This window comes from Callionymus lyra, chromosome 3, assembly GCF_982586985.1.
Source record: "Callionymus lyra chromosome 3, fCalLyr1.hap1.1, whole genome shotgun sequence".
Lineage (NCBI taxonomy): Eukaryota > Metazoa > Chordata > Actinopteri > Syngnathiformes > Callionymidae > Callionymus > Callionymus lyra.
In genome coordinates, this window is record NC_141820.1 from 6951556 (window position 1) to 6977818 (window position 26263).

General features: G+C 35.0%; 1 protein-coding gene across 2 annotated transcripts; it reads left to right on the top strand.

Annotated features, from left to right (window-relative positions):
- Nucleotides 1-1477: 1477 nt before the first annotated feature.
- On the top strand, nt 1478-24770 carry tmem64 (transmembrane protein 64). 2 transcript variants are annotated; one of them, XR_015710729.1, is made up of 5 exons: nt 1478-1823; nt 2647-3411; nt 15813-15968; nt 18743-19098; nt 24370-24770. XR_015710729.1 is itself a non-coding variant. In XM_087786254.1 (4 exons), exons 2-4 carry the CDS (start codon nt 2713-2715, stop codon nt 18932-18934), a joined length of 1047 nt encoding a protein of 348 aa, XP_087642380.1. In that variant the 5' UTR covers nt 1478-1823; nt 2647-2712; the 3' UTR covers nt 18935-24770. The 2 variants fall into 2 exon arrangements, 1 of the variants encoding a protein (XP_087642380.1); XM_087786254.1 differs by having other exon boundaries at nt 18743-24770.
- The last annotated feature ends 1493 nt before the right edge of the window (nt 24771-26263 follow it).

Sequence of the window (26263 nt, forward strand, 5' to 3'; positions counted from 1 at the left end):
TATACTATAGTAGCTGTCCATCTTGGCCAGGTCTCTCTTGCAGAAGAGTTTTAACCTCAATGAGACTAAATGATAAATCTAGGATGTATAAAATAAAAAATATATATCTTAGTGAATCCCAAACAAATTATTTCCCTCACATTAAAAAGATAAAGAAAGCCACTTATACATATTTTTATTTGTATTTTATATTTAAATTAAGCTAAAATAAAGGTATATTCTTGGGAGGGTTTTAATCTTTATTTTGAAAAATCAAAAATGTTGTTTTTTTTTCAATAAAAACGATTTTTTTTAAAGCAGCTCTATGCGGTTTTAAGCAGAGCGACGCCAGTGGACTAAAGTGGTAGTGTTTAGACGGGAAACCACATTTCCCATGAGCACCAAAGTTTCACACCATCCCCAAGAACTTTTACAATGAAAATAAATATCACACAAAACACCTCAAGTCACGGTATATGAGTCATTCAACTAGTTTAAAGTTGATGTTTCATCACAAGTTATTTTAGCCGAAAAATACAGTACACAAAACTACCCAGAGCTGCTTCAAAATGAAACACTGTAAATGAATGAATGTAAGTAAGTGTTTGGTGTGTGGGTTTCTCTGTTCGTCTCGGAATCGAAAAGGCCTTCTGACCACCAGACCACGCCAAGGGTCACGGCAGCAATTTGTTCGAAGACACATCCTGGGCCTGTGTTGCAGTAAATGGATGCAATGCAATGCAAGACAATGATGATTTAATATGAATTAAATATGAAAGATTATCAGTTAATCAAGCGGCTATTTGAAATGTGTGTTAAATCTAGATGATTGATTACAGTCAAGATGTAATTTCCTTACATAAGTAAGTAAGTAATTTGTATTTATAAAGCGCTTTTCCAGACCAGGGTCGCAAAGCGCTTAAACAATCAAAACAATACTCACTAAAATACATACTTTAAAGGTCAAGATAAACACAGGAGTTCCAGGAAATCAAGGAAAAGCCTAAACAAATAAAAACGTCTTAAGATGTTTCTTGAAGGAGTCAGTAGATCATCAAACACAACGAGAGAGGAAGATCGTTCCAAATTATTATTTTGTTGTTTATACACATGCAATATATTTGTACTGGTTGTAATTCATTTGTATTCTTATTTATTTATGTTTGTATATTTATTAAATCAAATATTTGAAACTCCATGTTTCATTGGAATTTCAAAAACATAATTTCATTGGAACTCTACCAGAGATAATCACAAAAACGACCACATCTATCCATTTATCTGTGTATTTATTATTCGGGAAACGAAGCTTCAGTTGTGGAATCTGTCCATGTGGCATCATTATAAATAAACAAGCGACCAAAACAAACGCGAGGCCAACGCGGTAATCTCGCGATATTTACCGCGTGTCGCCGATTGGACGAGAAGAGCCACTTGCTCGGTCACGTGGTTCGGGGTTACTTGGCATTCTGGGACACAAACAGCGTCAACGGCAGCGACGCGACAGTGAAACTATCGTCGTTCCTGTCAAGAGTCGCCGCAGCGGGAGGTCAGTCGTCGAGGAGGCGGGTTCTGGTTCTGGTCGACACCGGGGTCAAGTGGACTCGAGCCGAGGCTGAGATTCATGGCGGGCTTCAGCAGCTCCAGGGATGCTGGACGGCGCGAGACGCGCTTGATTGACAGCTGCTCGTCAGCTCATGTCGGGCGGGTGGACCTCCGTGGATATGGCGACATTCGAACAAAGACGTCGGCAAACCTGCGGTTCTGAACGACTGGCGTGGGATGTGGCCCAGTTAACGTATCCAAGATAAATAAGATGGACGCTAAACGATGGCGCTGACTCGGTATGTGTGCAACATATCATGCGATTGTTCCATTTTTACAGCACGTTTCGTGACGAAAATGACCCCATAGATATTAGAATCTTATTTATTTATTATTAAACTTCTTAATACTAACTCGATAATAGTTTAGGTGGGATTTTTCCGTTAAGTCCTACTTTCAAAATGTCATAACTTGGCTTAATATTTGAGAAAGTTTGGTGCCATTAAACAAAGAAACGACAGAGGTCGTTATGGAATAGATGGATAGAGAGATAGACTTTATTAATCCCTCTGGAGATCTCCTTTGGGAAGAACATGAATCAAAATAAAGAACATAGATTAAAATAAGAGCATGGATCAAAAATAAATGACGCAAAGAAAAGCATACAAAGATTAACATAGAATAGAATTATACAGCCTGATAGCACAATGAGTCCCTGAGTCTGTTAGTGTTACTTATTTTTAGGCGATTAATTAAAGTCAAATTTCAAAAAAATATACTTCGAGAAAAGCAAATTAATTGCCCAAATTGAACAAACACGCAATGCGTTCTTAGAAATACAGTTATGGAAAGAATAAAGCATAGTTACGTTGTATTTTTTAATCGATACATTTAAATAAATGTTTTAGGATTTGATGGAAATTTTCAGTAAAACATGGACGGTCCGACTCGTCCGACTTTTTATTCAGAAAAATCAGTGTGAAAATCAATCAATTAAAAAAACTATTTGTGGGACTCACGGATAAATGTATAACTTATCATACCATATAGTTGTTAAAATGATGTTTGGTGAGTTTTGTTGACAATGACTGATTCTATCTTCTTCCTCTCCTCACTCCTAAGTTAAGCAGAACCGACTGAAGACAACTCTCTGTCCTCCAGTCCTTCTGAGCTCATCCAAAGACCAGCATGTCCATGTCTGGCTCCTCGTCCCTGCAGTTGTTGTGGAAGCTGGTGAAGCAGGGCGCAGGGAAGGCGGAGATCCAGCTGAACCGCTGGCTGCAGAGGTCGGCCTCGGAGGAGCCCGATAAGATCGACATCCTGATATGCGGCGCCTTCGACGAGAGGGGGGTCAAGGGCCCGGAAGGTGACCCTGAAGTCGGCGTCGACACCGGAGCGACGACCTTCAGCGGCGACTTCAGGCACCCGTGCTGCATCACGACCTTCTGCTTCAAGAGCGCCCTGCTGGCGTGTATCCTGACGGCGGTGTGCTTCTCCTCGGTCGCCCTGGTGCGACAGTACCTCAAAGACCTCCTGATCTGGGTGGAGAGCCTGGACAGCTTTGTCGGAGCTCTGCTCTTCATCGTCGGGTTGATCAGCGTGTCGTTCCCGTGTGGATGGGGATACATTGTCCTGAACGTGGCGGCTGGCTACCTCTACGGCTTCGTGCTGGGCATGGGCCTGGTCATGGTGGGCGTTTTGATAGGAACGTTTGTGGCCCACCTGGTGTGCAAAAGACTCCTGACCGACTGGGTGGTGAACAAAGTCGGGAACAGTGAACAGCTCAGTGCTGTCATTCGAGTGGTGGAGGGAAGGAGTGGTCTTAAAGTTGTGGCCTTAGCAAGACTCACTCCAATACCCTTTGGACTCCAAAATGCAGTATTTTCGGTAAGTCTCTGAAACTCTTAAAACACTTTTTACAAGACTGTATTCGAAAACAATAAGGGGAGACTACCACATGGAGTCAGGACTCTTAGAAAGTCTTTCAATTGTTGAATCTGAAAATGTGACCTTAAAGTATTATTTCACTCACTTTCTATTCGCCTTCATGTCTACTAAGAGTTGGGATTATTTTCAGAGTCATTTTAGAGTTCTAGACAAAAATGTTTGTTCATTTTAATGTAGTGACTGGAGCTAGGTTAACTTTGTCTTCATCTTTGTCCAAAAAGACACTTGAAAACATCCAAATACCTTCATAACGTCCCTCTTGGATTGAAGCCTCAACATTGGGAATTAAACGAGTCTATAGTTTAAGCTTGTTTGCAATGTGTTTTAAATAAGAAAATATTGGAGCTGAGAGACTTGGAAAACAAACGAATAGACTTAGTAGTTAGTATGGCTAATGCAAAACCTCAATACATAATATCTGAACTAAAGAGAAGTACTGATTATTGCAGAAACATCATAATAAATAACCTTGTAAAGATCCAATGTGCTCAAGCAACTATTTAGGCTCTAGACAAGGTCGTCAGAGATACATTCAATATGTATAGGTGAGTTTACAGTAAATACTGTGATGCAAAGATAAAGTACACGCTGGACAAACTCAAACCCAGGACCTAAGAAAAATGGACACGACCAGGTGAAAACGTGGACGCATGGTCACCCTAGTTTTCAGAACCATTAGCAGGTCCAGGCTGGTCAAAGTCCTGACATTAGACCTAATCTTTACGAGGTGATAAACGCATGTACGACACACCTCTCGGTTTGACTTTGTTATTCCAAGGATTTTATTGTCATTCCATTTGATTTGAAAGAAAGGAAAACTAAGCTCTGATGTTCGGGAATCACGACAATGTTGTCTTTCATCTCCATGCTGGTCTGGTCCAGGACTATTTCCTCAGGAGAGTCAAGTATGTCCAGTTCAGTCCACAGCTTCCTGACAGTGAAGATAAGTTTATTGACCTGCAATTACAACGTGCAGTAATAAATGAGGGCCGGGCAGGATGACCTTCATGTCATGGTGTAAATCCAATCCCTTCCCGCGAACACTTTACATTGTGGTGTATATTTAAAGAAAAAAAAGAGAAAGTGCTTCTTTGAAGTCTCTTAGCAAAGCTAAGCTCATTTTCTTTTAAACAACATGAAAAAAACAGGGATATAATGCATTTTAGAGCATTTATTGTGCAGAAGATAAGAACAGAAGTATGGATAGTACCTCAGATTAAAAGAATATTCAATAGTACATAAATAAAGTTGCTTTGAGAGGTTAATGGCGACAATGGTACAAAAAAAAAGTTGTGGAGTGCAAAGTAGTGCAAAGGTTAGCAAACAACTTTTTCCAGATTTACAGTATATAAATAAATGACACTAAAGTACACAGGTCTGGCTTTTGTTGATGGGCGTAAAAGTATCACTGAACATTGATTTACAAAGTTGCAGCTGCACATATATTTTAATTAACATGAGCAATTCAATATTGACTATTTGTTCCAGCCCTATTGACAATACGGTACTGTCTAACTGTACCGCAGGCAAACTCACTTTCGCTACATCTAAAATACAACAAATACTGCGCAGCCCTATAATTATCAACAGAATTTCAGGTTGATTATGAAATTGCATTCCATCGTGCGTCACTGTCAAACCACATCAGGATAATACTCACATGACATGACATTATAAGCGTAAATGATATTGTGTTACTGTAGTAAGAAGGATATATGTGTAGTATTGTCGAGTGCTTGACTCTGGTGTTGTAGTATTTACAGACCACATGACTCTTGATGAAGTCGTAACAGCTTTCATTTGTTTTCAAACCAAAATATGTCCAAACATCAGCTTCAAAAGCTGCTGGACTTACTGTATCCTCTCGTCCTCAGTCATCGCCTGGGATCTTGCGGGATTTCATTCACTTTAGCTGCGGAAACATGAAACTATAAGAAATAACTATGATTAAAATATACATAAAATGTTACTTGAAAGCAATAAAAATAGATATTTTAATTGATAAAGTGATGTTACATTTTAGTATAGTTAAAAATATTTCTGTATTAACGTCTATCGCTAGTTTGTGACTCGGCAAATATTAACCCCATATCTTTAGTATCAACAAGTTTTTTTTTTCTAATATTATATCTCATGATGGAGATTTGAAAAGTTGAACAACCCTTTCGTTTTTTTTAGTATTTCTGACGGTGAACCTTTCCACCGTGATTATACTTAAAAAACATGAAGACATCTGGGGATGAAGCTCCTCAGTCTTGCTCCACGTACAACACTTTACAGTCATGATTTATTGATGGTCTTTAGTAGAGCCTTTAATATTGCAGAATAGTACCATAAAAAAAAGTTAGGACTTGGTTTAAGAGTTTAATCCATTGAAAACATTTTTTTTATCTCTAACAAGATAAGTTTAAATGGACCTTGACTAGAACATATACAGACGTACTGTCCAGACCCGGGACACTTGCCAGCATTTTTTTTATCATTTTAAAAATATTCTTGTAATGCACTAGTGATATATGTCTCTTGTTTAAACATTACCTTAGAGATAAATCTATAGAGTAGTTACTAGGTTTCTTTTGTATTTTCTGCATGATGATGGATACTTTGTTCTGTGAACATGGATTAGGAGGTGTTTTTTTTTTTCAATCTCTAGTTGTTCTTCACAAGTCAACACTTACCTATTTGCATTTGCCATATGTGTACAATCTTAAAATGTATTAATCTGTAATCAAACAATTTTCAACTATAATCAAACAATTTTCAACTATAATCAAACAATTTTCAACTGTAATCAAACCATTTTCAAATATAAACAAACAATTTTCAACTAAAATCAAACAATTTTCAACTATAATCAAACCATTTTCAACTATAATCAAACAATTTTCAACTGTAATCAAACCATTTTCAACTATAATCAAACAATTTTCAACTATAAACAAACAATTTTCAACTATAAACAAACAATTTTCAACTATAATCAAACAATTTTCAACTATAAACAATTTTCAACTATAATCAAACAATTTTCAACTATAATCAAACCATTTTCAACTGTAATCAAACAATTTTCAACTATAATCAAACAATTTTCAACTATAAACAAACAATTTTCAACTATAAACAATTTTCAACTATAAACAAACCATTTTCAACTATAAACAAACAATTTTCAACTATAATCAAACAATTTTCCACTATAATCAAACAATTTTCAACTATAATCAAACCATTTTCAACTATAAACAAACAATTTTCAACTATAATCAAACAATTTTCAACTATAAACAAACAATTTTCAACTATAATCAAACAATTTTCAACTATAATCAAACCATTTTCAACTATAAACAAACAATTTTCAACTATAAACAAACAATTTTCAACTATAAACAAACTATTTTCAACTATAAACAAACAATTTTCAACTATAATCAAACAATTTTCAACTATAATCAAACCATTTTCAACTATAAACAAACAATTTTCAACTATAAACAAACAATTTTCAACTATAAACAAACAATTTTCAACTATAAACAAACTATTTTCAACTGTAATCAAACAATGTTTCTGAATAAAAGATCTACAGATTAGACAGAACTGCTAAACTGGTTTTGAAAATATCCAGGAGACAAGATTTTATTTTTTATTAACCATTGATGAGCAACTTCATATCTTAATGTAAGAAAGAAAGAAAGAATGTAAACGTGTCAAGACGGGCTCAGTGATGACTTCCCTCTACAGACCCACAATCAATGGAACTGAATGTTGAAATAATAGTCACAGCAGCAGTCTACAGACCTGTCAGGTAAAACATTCGTTGTTAAAACAGACAAAGTAATGAATAAATTCATGGCTTGTCAAAGGAAGTTAAATCAAGAAAGTGATACAAAGAATTAAGGAAACATTGTGTTGAGTAAAGGTATGGATAGGATGTGACTTAACAAGTTTCAACGCAGATCCCTTAAGGCAAAATCCTTTGAGCAGAACAATCATGCACTAGATGTTCTAACCAGGCTGGAGTTCTGGAAATCTCCCTTACTTGGTATGAATATGGTTTAAGTTTCATCTCAGTCATCGCCTCAATCTCGCAGGATTATATTGTTTCTATAGCTATGGAGTAGTTAATGACTGCTGCCATCTATGAACTATAAATGTTTGCATGTTCATTTTAAATAATTAAAAAATCAATACTGTGCTGTTGAATATCGATGAAGTATTGTGGAAAAACATTGCAATATTTTATTACATATCTAGCTACTCCTTTACTATTTTCCACAAAATCATTGAGCTTTCCATCGAATTCTGTTTTTGCATCTTATTATTTTGAACAATATAAGTCTCAGTCTTTATCTTATACCCTTCAAAGCATGAGCAGGTGTAGGAGAGACTTTCTGCAGTTGAATGTCAGCGATAATAATAAATAAATAAATTCAATGATTATCTTGTCATTTGATGTTTTGGTCAAATGAAATTCCCTTTTTTTTTTTTGCTCCAATACGTTTCTCAAGTCAAACAGGAGATGGTAAGAGCTTTGATTTCCCCACCTTTAAGAAACATCTTAAGATGTTTTTATTTGTTCAGGCTTTTCCTTGATTTTCTGGAACTCCTGTTATGTTATCAGTTTTATCTTGACCTTTAAAATATATATATTTTATTGAGTATTGTTTTGATTGTTTAAGCGCTTTGTGACCCTGGTCTGGAAAAAACGCAATACAAATAAAAATTACTTACTTACTTACTTACCTTCTGTTGACTTGATCTACTCGTATAAACAAGATAAAGTGGGTGAAGTTAGTGGTTTGGGGAGCCATGGTCTGACCCCTGTGTAACCTTCACTATCATTTAGCCGCACACACTCTTGACCCGAGGCACTGACCTTCATATACGGCATGAATAATGCATCGCTTATCCAGCCACAAATAGATGAAGCCTTAAGCTGCAGTCCTGTGTTCTGACCACTCATTCTAACAAGAACTCTGTTTATTCTCGCTATCAAAGCAGGACGATGTGGAGCTTCGGGGACCTAAAGGTGTTTTCAAGGTATCTCCTACCTGAAGCTCAACCAAACATAGACATTTTAAAGCAGACGTATGGGGGAAAAAAGTCAACCTAAATTCTTGAAAAATGAAGATACCCAAAAGTGGAAAAAATAATAAATAATAAAAGCAAAAAGTGATTTAAATTACAAAAATAACATAAATACACTTGTCTCCTGAATGAAGAAGGTACATTTGTTTTACATTTTAGTATTTATACATCATGCATATTGTATGTGTGTATATATAGGCGTGTGTAATATATATTATAGATTACATTACTTGTGCAATGCGTGCTATTTTATCTGAACTGTGTTCAAAAATCTATGATATATTCTACGAATTTCCTCGCTGTTGAATATAGGAATTTCTTCACACATTACATTTTAACATGTGCACTGGAATACATATGTAGGGGTGTAACAAATGATCAGTACAGCGATGTATCACAATATTTGTATTCTCAATACTGTATCCATATTCAATTGTACTGTATTAATATTAAAATATATATATATATATATATATTACCTTTTGAAAAAAAAGTAACATTTTATTTAAATTATGGTTATTTTATGGTTTACATTTCAATAGTGTGTATAAAAGACGATCATTAGACGTTTTATTTTACAATTAACACTCAACTCTTCACCGCATTTATTAATATGAGTGCTGCAATTAAACCTCCGGCCACTAGTTGGCAACATTCGTCCGTTCCTCCGCGTCAAAGAATTATAAAAACCGGTGAAATTGGAGCATGAGTGAAAAAAGAAAGGATACACCAGAGTCCAGTTCAAAGTTTTAAAAAATTAAACATTGACAGATACTGGATATTACTTGTTGCTCCAGGTTGTTTGTTAATGCACTTCATTGTTAATATAAGTTACATATTTGTGTTCATATTTTAAGAAGCACTTTCCTACAAACTCTTACACACATTAAAGAAATGATTTGCTCAGTTATTTTTTGTAAAAGCCAGAAAAAGTCTTGGATATCAAATATGTCACAATATATCGTCTCATCACACATGTGATGCGTATCGTATCGCTAGATTCTTGCCAATACACAGCCCTAGACATGTACACGTAAAGTGGAAGTATAAATGGAGTCGATATTAAACACTTTTATGTGAATTTGATAGTATTTATCTTGTATCTTTTGGAGTGAGCTGACGTAGACTGATGTTGGCAGGAGGTGAAGGAACCAGGTCTCGACGGGTCTGATAAGGTGTTGTAACCTAAGATTACGTTAATATTGTCTAGAAGATAGAAATATTTGTATATATGTCAATGAAGTATATTGGTGCCATCAGGATATTGTTTAATTTAAAGTTCCAAATGTTTAATTTCTATATCGAATTTTTTTTTCTCTTTAAAGCATTGAATTATATTTTTTAAAGCAGTAAATTCAGTTTCTATATGAAAAGGTTGAATTGTTTTTTATTTAATAATTGATTTAAATACTTTGAATATTGAAAGGTCTCTTCTTCTTTTTTTTAATATTAAATATATATATATATATATATATATATATATATATATATTTAAACCGTTATCTTATTGTCTGCGTACAATATTACTCTTGTTTTTGTCTGGTGACACTATTGTATCAACATTTATATATTGAATTTAAAAGACTACGGTATGAAAATAATGTTTTTAGAAAAATTGTTCTTGGATTTATTGGAATTTAATGATCCAAACCTATGTGTATGTAAAAAATATAACAATTATTAAAAAAAAAATAAAAAAAAACCTTCTTTCAATATACAAATTATTGGATTTAATGATTAAATAAAAACAAAATCACATTATTAAAAAAAATTACTTCACTGTTGTACTGATAGATACTCATGAGTACAGTGAAGACTAACCACAGCATAAAACCACGGCCAGCTCTTTTGGTGATTCTTTTCCTGCCTTCAAACATGTGGGTCCTAATGTTTTCTTCTGTGCCCTCGTGAGCATGTTCTGTGGGCGAGCCTGGTTCCACTGAACCCTCGCGTGTTTCTGCTGAAGTGGATGTTGATGCAGCACATCAGGTAATAGAAAACCATACAATGTCTGCAGAAGCAAAGTCGGTCCTCTTGAGGCTTGAGCGCACATTTAAATTCCCTCTAAATCTGTTTTGGTATGTTACGTAAAAAAAACCCACACAACATTTTATGGTGCAAAGCTCTATCAAGGAATTGATATATAACCAGTACAAGACTATTTTTACTGTTAATACTTCATACAAGGGTTGTGTTTTGTTAAGAGCCTGATGATACAATCCGTATCACGATACACAACATATTGTGATACTATAGTAACAAGGATATATTTGTAGTATTGTCGAGTACTGGACTCTGGTGTTGTGACAGTGTAGTATCAAGGATATATGTGTAGTATTGTACAGCACTTGACTCTAGTGTTGTGATAGTGTAGTAACAAGTACAGTATATATGTGTAGTATTGGCCAGTACTTGACTCTGGTGTTGTGATAGTGTAGTATCAAGGATATATGTGTAGTATTGGCCAGTACTTGACTCTGGTGTTGTGATAGTGTAGTAACAAGGATATATTGTAGTATTGGCCAGTACTTGACTCTGGTGTTGTGATAGTGTAGTATCAAGGATATATGTGTAGTATTGGCCAGTACTTGACTCTGGTGTTGTGATAGTGTAGTAACAAGGATATATTGTAGTATTGTCCAGTACTTGACTCTGGTGTTGTGATAGTGTAGTATCAAGGATATATGTGTAGTATTGTCCAGTACTTGACTCCGGTGTTGTGATAGTGTAGTAACAAGGATACATGTGTAGTATTGTCCACTACTTGACTCTGGTGTTGTGATAGTGTAGTAACAAGGATATATTGTAGTATTGTCCAGTACTTGACTCTGGTGTTGTGATAGTGTAGTAACAAGGATATATTGTAGTATTGTCCAGTACTTGACTCTGGTGTTGTGATAGTGTAGTAACAAGGATATATTGTAGTATTGTCCAGTACTTGACTCTGGTGTTGTGATAGTGTAGTAACAAGGATATATTGTAGTATTGTTCAGTACTCGACTCTGGTCACTGCTTTCATTTGTTTTCAAAACAAAATATGTCCAAATATCAGCTTCAAAAGCTGCTGGAGTCACTGTATCCTCTGGTCCTCAGTCAATGCTAGGATCTTGCGGGATTTTCTTCTTCCTTTAGCTGCAGAGGATGTAATGACATCTAGGTGTTGAAAGTGTAATTAAAACACAAAAATGTTATTAATGATTTAAACTGTCACAAAAAAATGATCAATTATGGATAATGAATGAATAGTTTTATTTATTTACATTTTAAGACACTTGAATCACTGCTGTTGAATATCGATACAGTATAAAATATCACGATTCACGATATTGAAGTGCATCGATATATTCTTACATCGGAAAATGTTTTCTGTCAATCAAATGAGATGTCTAGTGGTTTAGCTGTGGTTTACCAGAATTTGTTTTGAGATTAATTAATGTTTTTTCAGTGTATTTTGACCACATTAGCTTGTTACGTTGATTCTTAGAGTTGAATTTCTCCACATGAAGGTCTAGAAGTTAATGAGCAAACTACTAATTAAACACAGTTGAACCGACAAACCATTTGATATAATAATTTTAAATGGAACGTGTGGATAATCCTGAAGCATCTGAGATTATGACTGCACTTCTGCGAGCACCTCTGGGCGCACCAGGATCGTACGAGCGAGCGCTTCCCTCGTTTCTCTGCAGCTCGTATCTGCTTCCACGTCTCATGGATCAGCTGAAGGCGTTTTGATTGCGTCGGTACATGTTGTGATGTCATGTGTTTCTGAGAGAGAACAGCTGACACAGCAGGAAGAGCCTTCAGCGCTCATGTTACTGAGGTGTAAGAACGAGGGTGTCGGAAAATAATGTTCTTTCTCTCCATATTTTTTATTTCTTCCAGGTTATATTTTATTCTTTATCACAGTTATATCAGTCTTTATTTTTCATTAAAGTGTCAAATTAACAATTTCCCGGAGGAGACCTCCAGAGCGATCAATAAAGTTCTATCTATAAAATAATTCAACTTTTTAATTAACAAGTAATAAGCAAATATTTATGGTAATTTTTTTTTTAAACCCATTTTGTGTTGCAATAAAACTCCCTGCTGTCATTTCGTCCTCCGCAGCTAAATGGAGAATGAAATCCCGTGACTGAGGACGAGAGGATACAGTGACTCCAGCAGCTTTTAAAGCTGATGTTTGGACATATTTTGGTTTGAAAACAAATGAAAGCATTTTCGGCTTCGTCAAGAGTCATGTGGTCTGTAGACGAGTACTGGACAATACTACTCATATATCCTTGTTACTACAGTGTCAATATATGTTTCATTGCCCAAGAATCTTGCAAATACACACCTAATCAGAACCAAGAACGCATTTGTCAGGTTAGGAATCTGAATTAACACTTTTAGTTACTTAAAGAAGTAATAGATGGATAGATACACTTCATAGAAATATAATCTGGTTTAAAGAATCTAATTTTACTTGTGTAGAAGTGAGTAAGTAGAATACTTTAAGTTTTCATGTCCGTCTCAATCCATTCTGAAGCACAGCGCTGTTAGGTCGCTGTTATATCTCTGTCGCAGATTCACAAGCGGTTTAAGGTTTCTTCCAAAAACCATCTTGAAGGATTTCACTGCTGTTCTGGCCCGCAATCTGGACCTGAGTTCTTGTTGAGGATTTCTATGTGCGAGGAAAGTGGCGTCCGAGGTACGATGACAGTTTGGTGTCTTGGAGGGAGAGACTAAGGAGCTGCTATCAGCCATTGTCAATGTTTATTTGGTACCAAGGTCACAACTGCACCCATTCTCGCTGCCACATCAGCTTATGTCATTATTTGATGAAGGGATCAAGGGTAAATCCAACGTGATATTTATTTCAACACATCATTCTAAGATAAGCAAGCCAGCCATATAAAGGTCTGGTTATTATAGGGGAGCAGATCCACCACTGACCAAAGTTCACTGGTCACTCGCTGTCCAAACAGAGAAGGTGTGCTCTGTAGATGGTTGCTTAGCTATGTGATAAACGGCAAATATTTGGTTTCTATTCATAGTTTCATGAGCATTGTGAGTTAATATTTTACAGGTGTGTTGTCAGTGCAGTTGAACTCTTTTGCTGAGAAATGACATCATAGAAGCTGGAAAAAAGAACACGGGTTGAATATTTTTCTTCCAGTGTTTTCTATGCATCTCTGTTCGATTACTCGTACAACAAATCTTTTACATGTACTTAAGATGTGACTTTAGCTGTAAAAAAAACAAAAACACCCTACATACTGGAGAAGCCTTTCTTTCACAAAAAAGTAACACAAAAGTTCTCTGGTGATCATAGTTCATTGAAGGAACAGAAGTTTGTTGTATTTTTCTGAAATGTATTTTATATTTAAATTTCAATGACTCGAAAAAAATCGTCATAGCAAAGTTTTTAATTCCTTATTACTTTTGAGTTATCTTGGTTTTCAATTTGTGTTGTGAACTAAATATGTTAAAGAAAAGAAGTTGTAAATTCAATATGAAGTGAAACGTTTTTGTGAAAATCTACAAACGTGTATAATTTTGGTTACAAGTTACTAAACCTTGCGTTTCACCTTCAGTTTTCTCGGTTTTGAGGATTTTTTTTTTATTTTGCACATGATGCAGTACACAGTAAAGTTACAGTCCATATTTGAATATATATATATAGATAAATATCTATATATATCGATATATATATCGATATATCTATATCGAGATATAGATATATCGATATATATATATCGATATAGATATATCAAGCTGTGGTATCATTTACACAGTTGAAAATAGGGGATTCATTTTAACATCAAACCAACCTTGACTCAGAACCCACTTTACTTATGGTGCCTTCAAAACCGTGAAACAAATAGTTTTTTGTTATTAAGTGATTTGTCTTGTTTTATATCGTATATTTATAGTTGGGCTTTAATCAAGCAAAAGTGTGTTTTATCCAGTTACTCGATAAATTGATGGAATGTTCGATAGAATACTCATTTACCAAAATATTCGATAGCTGCCGCCGTGCGCAGCGAGCACTCAAACGGCCAGAAATAATAGGTATATTATATATTATTATATAATATTAGGTATACCTGAGGTATATATGCATAATATATTTATATTTCAATTTTATACATTTTATAAATATATCCTTTTTTAAATTTGATTATATATAAAAATCAACTTTCAATTTTCAACCTTTTATATTTAATTATTTAATTTAAAAAAATGTATATATATACTATTTCAGTAAACGTTAAATTCAACCATCAATATTCCAATGACACTGATTTACTTCAGACACGATTCGTCACATTTGTCGATTTGAAAAAAATAAAATAAAAATGTATTATTTTGAATTATTTAATTATTTCACTATTTTTTTTAAATCAAATTCTTTTAAAAACACATTCAACTTTTAAATGTTTAAATGTTCGATAGAATACTCATTTACCAAAATATTCGATAGCTGCCGCCGTGCGCAGCGAGCACTCAAACGGCCAGAAAAATTAGTGTAGATCGATGGTCACTTTCCACCCTTAACGGCAGCCATCTTAGTGACGTAGATGAAGCTAAACTGAAGCTAAACTGAAGCTACGTCTTAGGAGCAGATACCGATAAATGTCTCTGGGAAACACAATCATTTTACCACAAAACGACACAATGACAATAATAATAATAAAATCCAACAACTTAATAACTTGTTTAAAAAAAAAAGTGTCTGTGATGGAGTTTCAACGACTGGTTACAATTGGTGTTAAAAGTAGTAGAAGAAGAAGCTGTCGAGTCATTTCCTGTTAGTGTAACAGAGTTTGATTTGAGACAGTACTACCCCCCCCCCGTCCAAATTTGAGCACTGCACAAGCAAGTGCACTGTCTTACAGTGTACGGTAAAGAAGTGCACGATTTGAGACACGGCACAGATCTTCATTAAGGAAGTAACTTGATGACATTGTTTTCTTGTCGTCCTGAGGTCAGAGCGATGCTTCAAGACGAGCACAAAGGAAAAAGAGAATGAAACTAACTCTGAGGAAGTTACTGGAGTTTGTTCTGGATCTTGGTAGAGATTCCTGGTCAATAAAGAACTGAAGGAACATATTTCAAACTTGTGTGTTTTCCAAAAGGTGTTTTTGTGATTAACATATAAATAGTGTAACCAAGTTTCCTCTTGTTCATGTTTTATTAACTGTCTTCAATAGGGTTCATATGCTTTGAGGTGGTTTAAAACGACTTTTCCCACATTTCAGATCACAGATGTGTCCTTGCCAAACTACTTGGTGGCCTCCTCAGTGGGCCTCCTGCCCACCCAGCTCCTCAACTCCTACCTGGGCACCACACTTCGGACGATGGAGGACGTCATTGCTGAGCAAAGCGTCAGCGGCTACTTTGTCTTCAGCCTGCAGGTGAAGCTAGAACACGTTAATGGATTTTTAAAAAGATTATTCCAATAAATCCAAAAAGTGTTGTTAAAATAGTTTCACCAGACAATACTGTTGTGATTCTACTTCGTCACGTGTTCGTCTGCTTCTGCATGATTGGCTGAACATTGGATCCAGTAGCTCGGTACTCTGTTGCTATTGTCTGGAGACACCATTAGACCGACATTTATATGTTGAAGGAAAAAGGTTTGGAAAATGATTACGTTTAGAAAATGAATCATTGGAATTAGAATATCAAACTTTATGACTCCATTTAATATTCCGTTCCGCTCATTTTGAAAACTAGATAAAAACTTAAAATGTATTATTTCCACAGATATTTTAATATTTCATATTTTTTATTTTATACATTTTATAAATATAACCTTTTTTAAATTTGATTATGTATAAAAATCAACTTTCAATTTTCAACCTTTTATATTTAATTAAAAAAATGTATATATACACAAATATACATATATATACTATTTCAGTAAACGTTAAATTCAACCATCAATATTCCAATGACACTGATTTACTTCAGACACGATTCGTCATATTTGTCGATTTGAAAAAAATTAAATAAAAATGTTTTATTTTGAATTATTTAATTATTTCTCTATTTTTTTTTAATCAAATTATTTTAAAAACACATTCAACTTTTAAATAAAAAAAATGATTGAACTGGAATAATGCTTCGATATTCTGATGGCACTAAAATACTTAGTATTTTTCTAGTATCTCAGTAAAGTTACAGTCATTTCTTCCTCCAGCGATGGGAGCAGAGATATTTGCTGAAAGTGTTTAGGACTGTGAACAGGAATGTCAACTATTCCCACTTCAGTTGTCAACACATCCACAAAGTCTATTTAAACTGAGAGACGCCAGTGAGGAGCGACGGGGTCACCGGGGTGAAAGGTCACAGTTGGCGGCAGTGAAAGTTGATACATCCTCAGTCGTACTGAATTCAACCACTTGAATCTTCTGGCACATTATGAAATGCTCAGCCATTTTATTTAGGTGAAGTAATAAATACACACTATTCTGATTTTCTATTCACACATTCATGTGTTTTGCTCCAAAAATGTTTTATTTCATATACTTTAAAAAAGCTTAGCTTTAAGAAATATTCAGTTGATTTTTTTTCATGATACCATATGGATATTTATCAGCACTGTTTTTATACATGTCATGTTTCAACTCTAGTTCTTTTATGGTTTATGTTTTAATAAAATGTGTATCAAATATAGTTTACAATAAAGAGGATACAGTGAGTCCAGCAGCACAACACCAGAGTCAAGTACTGGACAATACTACACATATACTTGTTACTACACTATCACAACACCAGAGTCAAGTACTGGACAATACTACACAAATGTTACTACACTATCACAACACCAGAGTCAAGTACTGGACAATACTACACATATATCCTTGTTAGTACATTATCACAACACCAGAGTCAAGTACTCGACAATACTACACATATATCCTTGTTACTACACTATCACATCACCAGAGTCAAGTACTGGACAATACTACACATATATACTTGTTACTACACTATCACAACACCAGAGTCAAGTACTGGACAATACTACACATATATACTTGTTACTACACTATCACAACACCAGAGTCAAGTACTGGACAATACTACACGTATATACTTGTTACTACACTATCACAACACCAGAGTCAAGTACTGGACAATACTACACATATATACTTGTTACTACACTATCACAACACCAGAGTCAAGTATTGGACAATACTACACATATACTTGTTACTACACTATCACAACACCAGAGTCAAGTACTGACAATACTACACATATATACTTGTTACTACACTATCACAACACCAGAGTCAAGTACTGGACAATACTACACAAATGTTACTACACTATCACAACACCAGAGTCAAGTACTGGACAATACTACACATATACTTGTTACTACACTATCACAACACCAGAGTCAAGTACTGGACAATACTACACAAATGTTACTACACTATCACAACACCAGAGTCAAGTACTGGACAATACTACACATATATCCTTGTTACTACATTATCACAACACCAGAGTCAAGTACTCGACAATACTACACATATATCCTTGTTACTACACTATCACAACACCAGAGTCAAGTACTGGACAATACTACACATATATACTTGTTACTACACTATCACAACACCAGAGTCAAGTATTGGACAATACTACACATATACTTGTTACTACACTATCACAACACCAGAGTCAAGTACTGACAATACTACACATATATACTTGTTACTACACTATCACAACACCAGAGTCAAGTACTGGACAATACTACACATATATACCTGTTACTACACTATCACAACACCAGAGTCAAGTACTGGACAATACTACACATATATACTTGTTACTACACTATCACAACACCAGAGTCAAGTACTGGACAATACTACACATATATACCTGTTACTACACTATCACAACACCAGGGTCAAGTACTGGACAATACTACACGTATATACTTGTTACTACACTATCACAGTATCTGAATATATATCGTATAGTTGTATTGTATGAACAGATTCTTGACAATACACACTCCTAATAGATTTGATTTTTATGTTTTTAATTCATTGAGCAGGTAATTCCAAGTCCAGGTGTGTAATGAAGCAGTTCCACATCTTGATAACGGTACAAATAAAAAGTGTGTGTTCAGCATAATTTGACGCGTCTCTGCCTGCAGATCGTCATCAGCATCGGCCTGATGTTCTACGTGGTTCACCGCGCTCAGGTCGAGCTCAACGCCGCCATCGCCGCGTGTCAGATGGAGCTCAAGTCCTCGCACATGAACGGCTCGTCCACCAATCACAGCAACTTCTCCTACTGCAGCAAGAGGGCAGCAGCGAGCGCCGGGAACTGCGTCAACGTGGTGTGACTCCTCGACTCCTAAAACCTGCGTCGAGGTCGTAGACCTGGAGTCTGACGTGTCCTTCACCTGGTGGTGATTATCTTTGATGAGACCAGACCAGTTGAAACATGGAGTTTTCTTTACGACCAGGACAGTAGATGTTGCTAAACAAGGGATGTTGAAGGTTTCAGGTTAGTTTTCATGATCTTACACTTCATGACTCTGAGGTTTTTAGGAGCATAAAACTAACCATTATATCCTTCAGAATAAAATCGACTTGTATCTCAGATAATATATTTTTTAAAAAGGCCATATTATTTTGAAATATAACTATGGAAGTATATCAGTGCCGTCGGAATATTAAACGGTTGAATTTAACGTTTCAAATGTTGAATATTTTAATTTATTTGATTTAAATGTTGGTATTTTTAGAGAAACTTCAAATGATTTTTTTTAAATAATTATTTAACACATTCGAATATTTTCAAAACACTGCTTATTTTTTCTTCAAAAAGTTTGATCTAATTAAAACAATTAATAAAAATATTTTTTATTCTGATAAATCAACCTTTTATTTTCAAGTCTTTGATTTCAATATTTAAACAAAAACAAATCCGACCTTTCAATAAATAATTGAACTAAAATGTATATAAAAGAAAAACCGTTTCAATAACAGTTAAATTCCACCATCAATAATCTGATGACACTGATTCACTTCATCCACGGTTTGTCACGTTTGTCTGGTTTGGTAAAAGTCTGACCTCGTTTGACTCTCAAGGTCATGTAGTGTTTGACTAAACGTTTCTCTCTAACAACATGAACGTGAGCATCGGATCCTTGTGAAGAACCAGGGATTGACCTTCATTTCATCCATGAATGACGAACCAATGCAGCGTTTTCATACGACAACTGACTTCAGCGTTAGAAGATCATTATTCCAGTTGAAAGGCTCTCCGAGCTCACTTAGTGATGTCGGCAGAAACTCCATTGACGGAGGATGATTGACAGGTGTCATTGCACCAAATCAGCCGGAGAGAAGATCTTTCCCAGAGTGTGTTTGTGGACTTTTGAGTGGAGATCCTCAGTAGCACAGAAGTCCAGCTGAGATGTCAAGAACCTCAACATCTTTACTGTCGTCATCAGTCAGCTGAGGTTCAAAGGTTTGTCTCGATGAATGTCATTCAGGGACGAAAGCAAACTTTTCTTCACAACAATCCAACGCGTAGAAAAGATCCAAAGAAGCAAAAGAGTCAAACATGTTTGATCCGAGACTGAATTGTTGAGATGCAGTGATTTATAAATGAAACTCTGCTTCATCCAATGAACAACTGAACGTTTGAGCTCGATTTAAGATGAAAATATCAACCATTTCACTGATTCATGAGGATCTTTTGGAGTTCATCAGATTTTGGGATGGATTTGTGGGTCAGTGTGAAAGTTCATCAGTGTCATCAGAACATAGAAGGATTCAACATTTCAAAAGTTCATACTTTGAATTGATTTCATCAAATGTTGCCTTGAAGGAATATTTTCAATCATTGAATTAAATAATGAATATATTAAGAAGTTCCATTTGTTTTTGTAAATAATTGAATTTAAAACGTTGGTCTCATTATGAACTGAATACGTTTGATTCTAAATACTATTGGATTTAAACGTTTTTTTGTTTTTGAATGACTGGAATTAAAACATCAAAGATTATGTCTATAAATGTTTTATTTTGAAAGTGGTCACATTTCAAAATAAATGATTCAAGAAAAACAATCCAATGCTTTTAAAAACGCAACAAAATGTCAATAAAAAGAAATAAAAGTTTCAACATTTGAAATGTTCAATCGAAACATTCAATTTTCTGATGCCACTGATTTACTTCCAGAATCAGAACCGTGTGTTTTTGATTCTTACAGAAAGTTGAGTTTCTTGGAAAAGATGGTGATTGTAATCTACGACAGAGACGCTTGTGTTTGGTCCTACTGAGGGTTCAGGTTTGAAAACAATCATCTCACACTTGAATTCACCAGAAACTAACTTACTGAGTCATATTGTCTGAGACGAGCAGATCCTCAACCAGAGGAATCCATCCATCACTCTTTTGAAGCTTTGATTTCACTCTTTTCACCTACTTTAATGTCATTGATCGATTCGACTTTGTCAAATATTCAAGTGGAACAATTCACTCGATGATTTGGTTTACATTTCTAGAAACATCTCCTCGTTTATTGTTTGAAACAACAAGTTGTTTTCTCACCATTGATTCGACAAACATGGTATTTTAAAATAGTGTATTTCATGAAAGATTGCAGTTCAATGAATCTAGTTTGTCTTCTTCAATTATAGGAACATTGTGTTCAAGAAAGTTCTTGAGAATTTAAACTTGATCAAGTCAAGAGACATCAAGAGAGAAGAAAGCGTTAATACAGGAGAAATATGTTCAACTGGCTCCAAATAGTTGAGAGAAAAAGGAAGATATTGAGTTGAATCCAGAGAAAAACACGTATATTCATGTTAAAATGATTCAAACCCTGGGAAGAAGAATCCTCTGGAGATGTCAATCTTTTCTGACTGAGTCTCTCAGGAGACGATGTGTAGAAATAAGAGCTGTAAGTGCCGTACGTTGATGGTCCTGAAGGTACGAGTGTGATTCTTGCCACGGTACTCGGAGCAGGAGTGAGAAGCAGGAGTTTTTGGGTCGTAGCTGAAACTGAGAAGCTGACAATCAAACAAGGACACTTAACGGTGAATGTGATAATAATCCTGGACTTTTTTTAGCAGATGAATTCTAGCTACGCTGCTCCTCAGACGCGCTCTGATCCAGGAATATTAAGGGCTACCATCTTCTTTTGACCTTCAGTGTTTTGTACCTTTGATCCAGTGTTTGCACAAACACATTCCTTGATTTGTGTTGACAAATCTTCACGTTGTTGAAGTGACCCCTTCCTCGCCACTTTAGCAATAATGTCAACGAAAAGATGCATATAGAGGCGGATTTACTCTTTTCAATGAAGACTTTTACATTTGAAACTGAAGCAAAGCAGTGTTTGTATGGAAGTGCATCAGTGTCATCAGAATATTGAAGGATTGAATTAAACATTGTTTCAACTTTTTTATTCAAGTTTTTCTTTGTTAGTTTGAATCATCATTTGTACGTTGAAAGGTTTAATAAATTGATTAAATAAAAGGTAAATATACACAGTTTGATATTCTATTGACCATCATTAATTTTCTGAATACAATCCTTTTTTAATTCCTGATCTTTTGACTTCAATATAAAAATGTTGGTATAATAGTGAGACTTTTAACCAAAAGAGTCCTGAGCTACTTGATTCAACTCTCAGCCAATCATGCGACGCTCAGACGATCACATGATGTCGTAGAATCACTGGCGCGTCAATACATCATGGTGGATTCAAAGCAACAGCATTTTCTGGCGACACTTTTATACCAACATTTATATTGAATTTAAAAGACTATGAATTCCAAAATATTTGACTTTGGAAAAATCTTTTTATTCAAATAAAAAAAACACAAATCAAATTCAACCTTCAAGATACAAGTGATTGAATTCAATTCTTGCAAAAATAATGAAATGGTTCAAAATAAAAAACATTTCAATAAAAAAGTTTCATCATTTGTTTAATTCCATCATTGAATATTCAGATGACAGTGATTTACTAACAAATGTTCCGACCATGTGACCAGAGAAGAAGTGACGCAGATGAACTCAGTGACATGAACTTTTGTGTTGCTCAAACTAAAACTGTCCAGTTTCATCTTTGTTTTTTGCAAGCTCAGCAAGATTTTCTTGACCAGATGGATTTTTTTTACTGAATTTATTGTTTGTTTGTTCTCCCCGTGTTTGTGTGGGTTTACTCCGGGCACTCCGGTTTCCTCCCACAGTCCAAACACAGAGGTGGATTGAAAACTCTAAATTGTCCGCAGGTGTGAGTGTGTGAATGTGTGAGTCTGTGAATGAATGATTTTCTGTCACAACTGAGCGACATCAAAGCTGGACTTTAGGAAAGTTTAGTCGTCTTTAAGTAACAGTTTGGTAGATCAAGCCCGATGTGACCAAAGTCTTTCAACGACCACCTCCTGACCAGAGAGGATTTACTTGGATTATTTCTCCAAATGAGCAAAAAGTCCATTTGTGTGTGACCTTTGACCTCCCGCTGCCTCAGATGTGTGTATTTGTGACTGGGTTAGTGACACACAGTGAAGCTGGTGGACTTCTGTGCAGCTTTGAACATGTTTGGAGACGTTCTTTAATGTCCCTTTCATTTTGTGTTCAAGCATCAGGTCATATGGAACCTTAATGATCCATCAGTGCATCATTGTTCTATTCTTCTTCTATTATAATGATGTAGAACCACATTAGGTGGAGTCAGATTCACTGCTTATAAACAATATCAATGAACAATCACATCAGAGTCACATTATTATGGCAAATATCATTTATTTCACATTTGAATTATTATTGAGACAAAAATGCTTGATAAGGGTTAAAAGTTGTTTATTTGATAATTTATTTTTGAATAAAAGCACAAAGGTGTTCTGGGAAGGTTGTGTTATTACACAATGTCAATATTATTTAACACTTTATCTTGAAATGTATAATTAACACATTCAAAGACATTCTAATACTTTTATAGGACTTTATAGAAGAAGTTATGATGGTTTATGTTTGTCAACTTAAAACAAGCTTCATGAAGGTTTATAAAAAGTTCATTATTTTTCATAATTAATGCCAAAGTAACGACTGAAGTCACTCAGTGTAATTACTGTATTACAACTCAAGCAACCTTTAATTAATAGAGGGGTAAGAAATTATTGATGAATTTAAATATCACAATATTTCTATACACAACTAGACACTGTATTAATATTCAACAGAACTTTATCGGTTTTGTATCAACAATTAACATGCAAATATTCAGACAATTTTAACAGTCATGATTGTTTTTTTCTTTTTTTAAATCCAACCAAAATATTGCAAGTTATTTTATTTGTTTTTCTGTATCCTCTCGTCCTCAGTCTTCACCAGGATCTCGCAGGATTTTATTCTTTCTTTAATTACGAAGGAGGTAACGACTGTTGTCATCTGGCGGCAGGAAGTTTAATTTTTTAATTAACACAAAGATGAACATAATCAATCTTTTGTTAATGTTTAAGTATAAAAATCTAATTATTGTATTGTATTCACACATAACATTTTTTTTTTCAATTAATACATTGGTGTTGAATATCAACACGGTATTGCAATATTTCAGTGTATTTTCTCACTTAAATCGTATAATAAGTTGACGTGACTATAAAGCATCATATCTTCTTCTATAAAGTTGTATAAATGTATAATCATGTCTCATGGATTTGTTGTCGATGTATTATACCAGACCTTGATAGAAAGTTCTCACCACACAGTCCTAATGATTCTCCATACAAGGTTTGATGTTGAAGTTCTGCAGGATCATTGACTGAAGTGTACAAGGCTGCACGGCTGAGTGGTGGAGGTGTGTCGGAGAGACCCTCGTACCTGCCACGGGAGACTGGTTCTATTCAAGGATGTGGACAAACAAAAATCTTACTGGTGGGCTCCACGTAGATCTAGTTATGCAACAAGTGATTCCTGAGGGAAGTAGATTTCATAGACACACGAGCCAGACCTGCAATACACAGAAAGTCCCATGTCCTGGGAGTCCAAGGTCTTGTCTGCTGCTATGAAATACTTCTCTATCTGTATCAAGTGCATTACACATAAACTGTATTTTGTTATACAGAGAATTTGACAGTGTATAGATGGAGAGAAATATGGCTTTATGATGCTTGTTCAGTGTTATTTATGAGAAATAAAAACCTGTCAACTTTGCCTCAGTGTTCTCTCTTCCTCTCTCTGACGTCTGTTGCTTATATCGGACTCTATCGCTCCAGTGTTGGTCCCAAACCATTTGACACTGACAAGCTAGCAATCTTTTGTTAGCATGTCATCTTGCTAGCTGTTCCAGAGTCTATTATGGAGCCTCGACTTTTAGCAAAGTCTGCGTAAGAAGCACAGTCTTCACCAGCTATTCAACAGATCCGACCCTTCAAGCCTTTTAGACCATCATCACTAAATAATGTGTTTATTCAAATGGTTTAAACTGTACTTTTCTGCGACACTTTTTAGTAGAGGTGTAAGAACATATCGATAGACTTCAATATAGCGATATTACTTTTCACAATACCGTGTCAGTCTCGATTTGTAGTTATGGTTTATATTTCAATAAAGTGAGTAAGTCATTGTAGTGATTATAACCTTTATAAAAAAGGTTTACTTTCAGAACATCTAAGTTCTGGTCGATTTAACTGTAACCTTGTCTTCAGGTAAAAATACCTGAGGTTGGAGAACCACCTTTGATTTATAGTACAAAGGAAACTATTACATTTATGAGGATAATAATTAAATAATAGTTATTATCAATGAACTATGAAACTCTAATTTGAATCAATCTCATTAACTGAAGTCACTACTTGTTTTTCGTGATTATTTGTTCTTCACTGAGTAAGAGGCTCTTAAATTGACAGTTAATCACACCAAAATAGAAACGCGAACAGCGATGTAACGTTTTATGAATTAACTTAGTGAACAACAACTTTAAAAAGACATTTAACTGTTGCTGATTTAAATGTTTTTAAAATGAATATTTGTTTTCACACGTAATTGGATTTTCTTATTCCAATAATTTAGTAATAAATATTCTAAATTCAATATTTTCTCATTTGTTTCCTTTTGAATTCAGTATAAAAATGTTGGTATAATTGTACCATCAGACAATACCAACAGAGAACTGATTTAATTGAACGAACTTTCAGCCAATCACAGGAAGCACAGACGATCATGTGATGACGTAGAAACACACAATTAAGTAGCTCCGGGAAATTCAAATTCAAACACAAATTCAGCCTTAAATATAAAAGGTGTTGAATCATATTCTTAAAGAAATAATATTTAATAATCGATTAAAAGTTTCAACAGGTGAAAATTTAAATGTATTCAATATTCTGATGTCACTGATAAACTTCCATATCCAGCCTGGATGGATGAACAAATGTTGAGTAGTTTGAATGGAAATGTTGTGTAAAAACTAAATGTGAACAGTTGTAATAAAATCCTCCTCCAGGCTGACTGTGTCAGATGATGTTGAAGAGGAGCAGTGATGGATGTGGCAGCAGTGAAGGAGGAGAGAGAAGCACCACTGGCTGCTGCATGTATATCTACACTGTGATCATGTGACCTTCTCACTCCAGCTCGGTGGAACCAGGAGTCATTTTCACAATCCCTCCATCAAACAGAGGCCACTCCAAAGTCCACCAGTAGAACAG